This window comes from Sinocyclocheilus grahami, unplaced genomic scaffold (genome assembly GCF_001515645.1).
Source record: "Sinocyclocheilus grahami isolate Dianchi unplaced genomic scaffold, SAMN03320097.WGS_v1.1 scaffold157.1, whole genome shotgun sequence".
Classification (NCBI taxonomy): Eukaryota; Metazoa; Chordata; class Actinopteri; order Cypriniformes; family Cyprinidae; genus Sinocyclocheilus; species Sinocyclocheilus grahami.
In genome coordinates, this window is record NW_015505336.1 from 649,158 (window position 1) to 659,375 (window position 10,218).

At 39.5% G+C, this 10,218-nt stretch overlaps 1 protein-coding gene across 8 annotated transcripts in view; it reads left to right on the forward strand.

Annotated features, from left to right (window-relative positions):
- Nucleotides 1-10,218, forward strand: part of nfia (nuclear factor I/A) — a 199,528-nt gene that overhangs the window by 169,429 nt on the left and 19,881 nt on the right. For all 8 annotated transcript variants that reach the window (XM_016282236.1, XM_016282238.1, XM_016282242.1 and 5 more), the window contains 3 exons: nt 2,861-3,039; nt 5,224-5,389; nt 5,621-5,712. In XM_016282236.1, coding sequence (XP_016137722.1) covers nt 2,861-3,039; nt 5,224-5,389; nt 5,621-5,712 — 437 coding nt within the window. The remainder of the gene's footprint in view (nt 1-2,860; nt 3,040-5,223; nt 5,390-5,620; nt 5,713-10,218) is intronic.

Below are 10,218 nucleotides of genomic sequence, written 5' to 3' on the forward strand. Positions count from 1 at the left end.
TTGTAAGAATTGTTCTAGACATGTCGAAAATTTGAAGCTACTGCACAGCAGCTCTTCTTCTTCGTTTTCTCTGATGCACTAACTCTGCAGCAGCACTTCTTCTTCGTCGTCTCGTCTGATGCGCTCACTCAACCAAGCGTTCTCAACCACTACCTCGCCCCTCCCCACCCCCCAACCATTCGAATTTCTGTAGGTGGGAATTCTTTGAAATAATATTCCAATGAGCCGCTTTGTGATATCACAAAGCCCGGAAAACAAACGATGTAGTCCAAACGAGCCGTTCATTGTAGTTCTTGAAAAGGGATCTAAAAAAAACTAAATATCTCCCTTTGGAGTGGACTTTGAGATTTGTAACTTTCTAGATCTTTTTTATGGCCAAACATACACACTGACTAAAATTAAAAAAGGGAAAAAGGATTAATCCACCCCTTTAAGAACACTTTTATTGGTAATTGTGTTGACGAGATGACTTGGCTGGCAGTTTTTGTGTATGCTGGTTCTGAATGTGTGTGTGTGTCTGTTTGTTAGCATTTGTGCTAAGTGAGAGTGTTGTCCACTCAAATCCTGACTCAGCCTTGTAAAGGGTGTGTCTCAGCGGGGTCCGGTCTCTGCGGCAGCGCCTCAGGCTAATTCAATCCGCCAGGGACGGTAAAGACACCGTCGCATCTCCTTCATAAAAGTCTGTGTCCTACCCCAAACAGAAAGAGCCGTGCCGTGAAAAGACGGCATCGGTAAAGGTAAGACAGGGAACGACACCAAAAGAAGGGCAAGAGGGAGTCGTCCATTCCATTATTACTGTAAATACAATGGCTACATCGCGGCCCCAGCGTCCAGAGTTTCCAGTCACCCTCTATTGACAGAGCCATAAATCAAGGCCAGAGCTAAGTGAATTACTGCAGCAGGGGGCTGTGGTTTTAACAATGTTTATGTAGTATCAGCTTACCATCTCTCCTGAAAGAGAGCGAGAGATTGGAGAGGGTGAGTGCGGAGTCTTATTAACTCCACTGCGATACATCACGGCTTAAAGACCCAACGCTGCCGCACATCCCAGGCATTATACTAATAACCAATAACCGAATATTACCTCTATTAAGAGCCGCCTAATTAGATTGTTCCGGTTACAATTAAATACTTGATAAGGTTCGATCCATTAAAGGACTGTCAGTCCCAGACCGCTCCAAAGGCCTGCCAGCAAGGTGCGAGAGAGCCGAGGACCGATGCATCACCGAGACATTTTATTAGTCGCATCGGTTGTAATGACGCTGGATGAAAGAAGGATCTGGCACCCGTTATGGTACCAAGTACCACGCTCTTTTGCTCTCCGTCGGTGCTCGTGCGGTTTTCAAGTGTTGTTGACTGAACAGCTGGTTGTTGCGGTGCCTACCCATTGTTACGAACAGGTGCATGCATTGTGTGTGAGTGTGTGCTGTCACGGACCTTCTGAGTTGGAGTAGATGCCATTTTTAATTTGATTTGAACAACGACATGGCCGTGCGGGATAAGAGTATGGCCTGTGTAATAAGGCGGAATGGCTTTAAGAAATTTCATAGCCTGTTCTTAAGTGTTTCCACAGTTATTGGCATTGTAAATCTAGCAAAGTTTTTATATATTTTTAGTTTTAAAAAATGTCATTTAATGCACATACCATACTTTGTATTTTATTACATTGGCATTAAATCACAGGAAACTGTTTAACAATGCTGTAGCAAATATTTCTAATCCAACAGCTGAGAGACCAACATATTTTCTCAATATTTTTTTCCTCCTCTGGAAAGTAATAGAAATGCTATCATGGATTTTTGTTTTGCTGTTGGTGCAAATGGGAAAGCAAATATATATATTTGTTGTAGTTTGTTCACCACTATAGAAGTTTACACAACTATGATGACTTCTGCTTCTCAGAGCTCTGGAAATGTGAAAAGTGTCCATTATTTACTCACCCATATGTTGTTCCAAACCTGTATGATGTACTTTCTGAGAAACCCAAAAGAAACCTCTCGTCCTTGCAAAAAACATGTTGTTCTAATGTTGTTGTTTTGGACCCCACAGTTGAAACATTTTCAAAATATCTTCCCACCCTCATGTCATTCCAAAACTGTTTGACTTAATTTCTGAGAAACCCAAAAGTAAACTTTCATCTTTACAATTAAAGTCAGTGTTGCAGTTTTGGACCCCATTGACTTTCATTAAATGGACAAAAAAGTTGGAACATCTTCAAAATGTCTTCTCACCCTCATGCCGTTCCGAAACTGTATGCCTTAATGTCTGAGAAACCCAAAATAAACTTTTCATCCTTACAATTAAACTCAGTATTGTTCCAGTGTTGTTGTTTTGGACCCCATTGACTTTCATTATATGCGCAAAAACAGTCGAAACATCTTCAAAATATCATCTTACCCTAATGTCATTCCTAACCTGTATGACTTAATTTCTGAGAAACCCAAATGAAACCTCTTTCGTCCTCACAATTAAAGTCAATGTTGTTTCACTGCTGTTCTTCAGTATCTTCTTTTGAGTTCTGTGAAAGTCAGTCAGTCATACAGGTTTGGAACGACATGAGGTTGAGTAGATATTCAACAGACTTTATTTCTGTCCATCACAGCCTCATTTTTTATTTCTATTAAATCAAAACGGCGTCCATCCTCACTAAAATCCCTCTGCGTCCCCCCTGCGTGAGCGTGTGTGTGTGGCTATTTTGAACCAGCAAGCCCATAAAAACATGTCCATCCCCATCTGCATGAGCAATCCAACCAAGCACAAACCCACCACAACCTCCACATCCTTTCTTCATAGAGTCCCTCTTCTCCATCCTTCCTCTCTGTCGTTTTCTGACCAAGCTCCTCTGTTTGTCTCTTTGCAGCGAGTCCTCACGCCACGCCGTCAAGTCTTCATTTCCCGACGTCGCCAATCATCCAGCAGCCTGGCTCGTACTTCCCCCACCACGCCATCCGCTACCACCCCCAGGAGACGCTCAAGGAGTTTGTCCAACTTGTCTGCCCTGACAGTGGTCAGCAAGCTGGACAGGTGGGCTTCCTTAATGTAAGAAGGAGCATTTTTGTACATACATACACACTCCTACTACTTTCTTATCATGTTTTGTATGCATATAGACAACTAGTTGGCTGGATTGTCATGTTTGTAGTGATTTTTCTGTTTTGCTCATTTGTGCAGTGCAGTTGATGCTAGAAACATACGTACAACAGGATAGATAGAAAGATTATACCGTATACGAGAATAGCACTTATACCTTACTTACTCCACATAAGTATGTACATTTCTAGCTACACATGGTCCTAAATAAATTCAGTTCATTCTGCAGGGCATTCTCAATGCTGCCACAAGGGGCACTGTTGCAGGCATTATAGAAAACTGTCTTCTTTTATAGTAAGTTTTTTTTAGGTAAATTACTGTAATGGCAGACAGTATCTAGTACCTTAAAGTAGTTGAAGTTAGTTAATGTAGACATGCGAAGCTAACGCTAGCACCCCCTGTACTGACGTTTATTACTGCACATTAAAATACAACAAAAAATATTTAATTGTATTTATTAACATATATAATGTAAATTTTAATATTAAAAATAAATATTATGTATATATTATAAATGTGAAATTAGTGCTGTCAATCGATAAAAAAAATGTAACTAATTAATCGCACATTTTTCTGAAATTAATCGCGATTAATCCCACCTAACATTAAAGTTTTTAAATATACTTTTATATTGCAATAATTTCACATTCAATCTTCAAATTAATGTACAAACAACATAAATACCGTATATTTTTTATATTTGATTAATGGCATCTTTTTTTATGACTGAAGGCCAGTATCAATGAACAATCTTCACATAAACCCATTATAATAAATGTCATATTTACCTGTGCCCTTCAGCAGAAATATACAGAAATTCAACAATTGAAGTTATCAAACACAAAATTCTAAATTAAATATAGATTAATCCTTAAAGCTATAAAAGTAATTTTTCCCTCTTTTTTTCTTTGTCCTTTGATTAATAGACATCACATCATCTGGTTATTAGTTTATTGTGGCTGTTATTTCTTTAAGAGCTGCCGCTGCTGTTTTAAGGCAGCTTTAATCGCCTTTTTTGGTAACTTCATGACTTAACTGACCACGACATTGCATGCACGTAGTTTATTTTGCGCTTTGATATGAAAGGATACAGGCTACAGTGCGCGCCGGTGCCTTTGTGTGTGCAATTGAAGAGCACGCGCTGCGAACACAGTACCGTTTCTGCGACTGAATAATTGCACTTCTTGTCAAGAGAAAAAGTGACAGAAGCAGCAGTTGTGAGTGGGGTGACCAACCCTAGCCCCGCCCCTGCGTTAATTGCGTTAAATAGGTTTTAATGCGTTAAACTGAAAAAAATTAATCGCCTGCATTAACACGCTAATTTTGACACGACTAATATATATATATATATATATTGCGATTGATCGCATCCAAAATAAAAGTTTGTCTATAAATGAAGAATATATATATATATATAGTACAAACACATATTATGTAAACACAAACTTTTATTTTGGATGCAGTTAATCGCGATTAATCGATTTGGCAGCACTATATGTGTTTATATGTGTGTGTGTGTGAGTATACATATATATGTATATACAGTGGGTACGGAAAGTATTCAGACCCCCTTACATTTTTCACTCTTTGTTATATTGCAGCCATTTGCGAAAATCATTTAAGTTCATTTTTTTTCCTCATTAATGTACACACAGCACCCCATATTGACAGAAAAACACAGAATTGTTGACATTTTTGCAGATTTATTAAAAAAGAAAAACTGAAATATCACATGGTCCTAAGTATTCAGACCCTTTGCTCAGTATTTAGTAGAAGCACCCTTTTGATCTAATACAGCCATGAGTCTTTTTGGGAAAGAGGCAACAAAAACTATAAATGTGAAAATGTGATACAGAAATCCCAATCCTTTTGAGAGTTTGACCCAGCTCTTGCCAAACTGCCGTGGCCCTGACAGCTGGAGGAGAGACAGCGAGCAGTTTGGGTCATAGATTATGAACGGTGAAGTGTGCACAGCAGCAGATTTTTTTATGGCTAGGAGCAGCGAAAAATTGCTGAGCACATTCTCCTGACGCACACGTGTGCGATACTTCTGTTGTGCCTGCTGGTCATACGTGTCCAGAAGTTGTTTCTCAGGGTGCTTTTTTCTGTTTTTTCTGTCCTCTTTCTATCCAGCCAAACGGGAGCAGTCAAGGGAAGGTGCACAACCCGTTTCTGCCCACCCCCATGTTGCCGCCTCCTCCGCCTCCCCCGATGGCGCGACCCGTGCCCCTGCCCGTGCCAGACTCCAAACCTCCCTCCACCTCCACCGAGGGAGGCGGCAACTCCCCCACCTCGCCAAGTGAGTACTACGGCCCATCACCTGCCGTCACACACACTCAACACTTGATCCCGAACATAAATTGTCTCGGGTTTCCCAAGCATGCGAAAGCTTATCTTCAGTGTTTTTCATAATGAATAGAATTTCCCATCAAACATGTGCAGTGTCCGTATCAAGCCTTCCTCTCAACAGCTGTACTGCTCCCGATACAATATTGATATTCATTTTGTGTGTGTGTTTAATTCACCACAGCCTACTCCACACCGAGCACGTCTCCTGCTCAGCGCTTTGTCAGCGTGGGCCCCAGAGACCCCAGCTTTGTAAATATCCCTCAGCAGCCTCAGGTGAGTACACATGCACAGATCCGCCGAATCCCTGAAAGTCCATCAAGAGTGCTTGTTGTCTGTCATAATAGGCTTTCAGCGCTGTTATGCTAGCTCATATAACTCCCTCGCTCGCTGTGAGAGCTCATAGCTGATTTATTGTGTGTAATTGGCATGTTCAGACTCGGCCTCAACCTTGATTTATACCACTCACACACATGTACAATCGCTTGCGTGCTACAGATTAGTTGTCATATGGTGCAATTTATAATTTGACATGGCTGTTACAACATTTGGCCACTTTGAGGTTGTCAGGAACAGCCAATAACTGATCAAATGAGCTGTTAACGTTTATTCAACATTTACTCGAGTATAAACAATTTGTAATGACTTAAACCCCGTTCACACTAAGAACGATAACTATAAAGATAACGATATTAGCGTCTACACCAGCGAACGATATCATCTGTTTATTATAATCGCACATGCGTCTGCCGCTTTAAATTCCCAAGCTTGTGATAGCAGGATGGATTCTGATTGGCTGTCAATGTTTGTATCATTCATCAGCTGGAAAAAATTATTCTGAAAGTGATTCCAACTATATAGTTTCTCTGTGGCTTTATTGTTATAGCTGTGGTGTGAACTCTGCTATTCTTTAATATTGAGAAAGATTTTTAGAACTATATCTTTATCTTTATATTTATCGTTCTTGGTGTGAACAGGCCTTTAGGGTAGAAACTGGCACAAGAAAATGCTAGATCTTTTAGTTCTTCTCGTGCTTGTTCCCACGTTAGTCCTGTGTTGAGTAAATGTTGTTTAAACGTTCGTTCGTTTTTCGGTTTCAAATGATTAATGCAGTTTGTGCATTAGGCCTTTAAAGGGATAGTTCACCCAAAAATTAACATTTTGTCATAATTTACTCACCTCAAACCTGTATGAGTTTATTTGTTATGTTGAACATAAAAAGAAGATATTTTGAAGAATGCTGGTAATCAAACAGTTGTTGGTCCCTTTTGACTTCCATAGTATTTCTTTCCCTACTATGGATGTCAGTGGGGACCAACAACTGTTTGGTTCTTCAAAATAACTTATTTTGTGTTTAACATAAGAAAGAAATTATACAGGTTCGGAACAACATGAGGGTGAGTAAATGATGATGAATTTTCATTTTTGGGTGAACTATTCCTTTAATACAGTTTGAAATGACTTGTTACGATATTTGGCTGTTCTGGGGTGGTCAGGATCAGCCGATGTTCAATAACAAATAAGTTGTTAAACTTCAGTGAACATTTACTCAAGCATAAACGTTTTGTGATACAGAAAAGACTTAATTTAATTACAAAATAAATGTAACCATAATCAGTTACAGTTACTGAGAAAAAAAATGTGTGATTAAATTACAGTTACTTATGAAAATGTTAACTATTACAAAGGGGGTAATCTGAATATTTTCTGTAAAAATCTAGGCCATGAATAATATTAATATGTTGCTTTGTCTGTTTTTGATGTGCTCGATGCCTCCTGCCATGTAAAGTTCTTTATGTTAAGCGATGCTATTCTGATGAACAGTAATCAAAAATGTAATCAGTTACATTACTTTAATAAAGTAATTGAAATAGTTACACTACTTATTACATTTTAAATAGGGTAACTTGCAATCTGTAACCTATTACATTTCCAAAATAATTTCCCAAAACTGGTCATTTCTATATAATAGTGTTAAATGTTGTATAAACATTCATTTAAGTTAGTTAGTCATGTTAAAAAGATATTTAGACACTTAAGCCTTACCTAAAATGTATAAGTGTAATTGCATTAGATATAAGATTTCAAAGCAGCTAGCATTTATTTTAAAACTAAAACAACATGAACACAAATTTTAAGAAACCTTTTCATATAAAGTAGGTATCAAGTGATCAAACAATAAATATTATACTAGTCTGTAGTTATCAGGTTGTGCATAACACATTTAAAACTCATATCGCGCAACCACTACTATTAATATATTCATAAATGGGCATCAGGATCACCCTGTTAATGTAAATGAACTTGTGTTTGTTTTTTGCAGTTGTGTAAATGCCGGCTGTAACCTTAATCGTCACACACACATATCTACAATGACAAATACAGCCTGTACTGCCACCTGCAATTGCACAAACATACAAAAAAAGAGCATGTTACCTTTGTAAAAGCAGCTATAACACACCAACAACACACACACACACACACAGCTGAGACGATACCACGCTCATAGAGAAACACTTAAGACTGGATTGGATCAGATTGTGTGTGTGTGTGTGTGTGTGTGTGTGTGTGTGTGTGTGTGTGTGTGTGTGTGTGTGTGTGTGTGTGTGTGATATGTCCGTATGTCCGATGAAATGGTGAATTTCTGGTGAAGTGACTCTCAGGGCTGTTCTGAAGATGAAGTTCACATGTTTATATCCTCAGAAGCGCCTCAAACACACCCGAGATTATTTCGCGGACCCCACTTTGAGAACCCCTGTATTTTTAGGATAATCAGTGTAAACTTACAATAGGTCCTTCGCACAGTTTTGAGACCTTTACCACTGTAACTGGTGAAGAAAACGAGGCGTTGATCATGGTAAATACCTTTCATAGCGGTGGTATCTGGTACTCTTTGTTAGTGTTTAAGCTAACTGTATCGATGATCTTTTTTCCGCCAGCTGTGATTAACACACCGATGAAGACGTTTCAACAGACGCTCAACCCCTCCGTCTCCTCACGTCTCCGGCCTCATGCTCGACTAACGAGTTTGAGTTGCGCTTTTCTCTCCCCGGGGCGTTTCTGCTTCTTCCCTCAGAGTCTGCATGTTCGGCTCCGTCTCACACAGCCATGCAGAACCATCACCCGAAGGAACACTTGTATAAAATCCTGGTGATCGGGGATCTGGGTGCGGGGAAAACCAGCATCATCAAGCGCTACGTGCACCAGAACTTCTCACCGAACTACCGCGCGACGATCGGCGTGGATTTCGCGCTCAAAGTTCTCAACCTCGACCAGGAGACCGTCAGACTACAACTCTGGGACATCGCCGGTAATTTTTTTTTTCCCATACATATTCTTCTGGGCCTAAGATTTTAAAGTTACTAAATAAATAATAGGTACACAATTTTATAAATGCATTAATTTGTATAGTCATATGTAGCCTACAGTCTTAGACATTGACATGTGCCTAGTATTTTACGTTATTTTTCTTTACTCTTAACTTGTCACAACGTTGTGAATAACTTGCAGATTATTCAATTTTATTGCTTTCTGGTTTTCTTTTTGATATTAAAAGCTGACCCCAAAAAAGCCCATATAGGCTAGAGTTTTGCAATTTCATATATAATTTATATAAAGGCTTTATATAACTTTATAATGTTATGTGAACCAAACTTATTCAAATGTGTCGTAATGTAATTACGAAGCCGCATTGTTTTATTCTCAAGTCTCTTGAATAACGTCGCTCACGCACGCTCGCCCTGTCATGTGTTCGTCGCTCATGTGAGGGAGATTTCCACCTAAACAAACCAGAAGGAAAACAGGAACGTCGTTGTAAATATATTAAAATGAGCAGGGGCATCAGAGAGGAGCGTGATTTGTTTTTTACTTTTATGCTAATGCATCAATGCGAATCGGTGAATCTTACCATCCCTAATAGATGTTATACTAGTCTGTAGTTATCATGAGACATATAAAACTCATATCGCTCAACAGCTACTGTTAATATATTCATAAATGGACATCCTGTGTTTGTTTTTTGTAGTCGTATAAATGCTAATACCTCTGAAATGCCGCCTGTAACCTTAATCATCAAACACACATATCTGCAATGACAAATACAGCCTGTACCACCACCTGCACTCGCACAAACAGACAAAAAAAGAGCACGCGTTACCTCTGTAAATGCAGCTATAACACACCAACACACACACAGCTGAGATGATACCACGCTCATAGAGAAACGCTTAAGACTGGATTGGATCAGAGAGAGATTGTGTGTGTGTGTGTGTGTGTGTGTGTGATATATCCGGAGGCCTGCAGCAGCCTCCCATCGATTTATTGACTGTGTCGCAGGCCGCAAGACAAGCATCCCCCAGTAGAATGGAGGCAGGTGTTTGTCAGGCCGGCTGGGAGGGGAGCGGGGGGTTGTTATTATTTATTGTTTGTATTTATTTATTACTCCTGCCCACCTCTGCCTCCCCTTCTCTCTCTCTTTTTCTCTCTCTGTCCTTCTCTCTATCACCTTTTCCTCTCTCCCTCCCTTTTTTCTTTCGAGCTCAGGTGGTGCCTAAGGTTCAGGCTTTCTATTTGTTTATCTATCTGTACTGAAGATTGCTACCACTGCTTATCTGTTCTTATGCTTGTTACCTGTTTAGTGGGGTTTTTTTGTTTTGTTTTTTTCTCTATTCTTTTTGGCTTTATTGCTGTTTAGTTAGTTTTAATGTGTGTGTGTGTGTGTGTGTGTGTGTGAGTGTGTGTGTGTGTGTGTGTGTGTGTGTGTGTGTGTGTATATGTGTATAT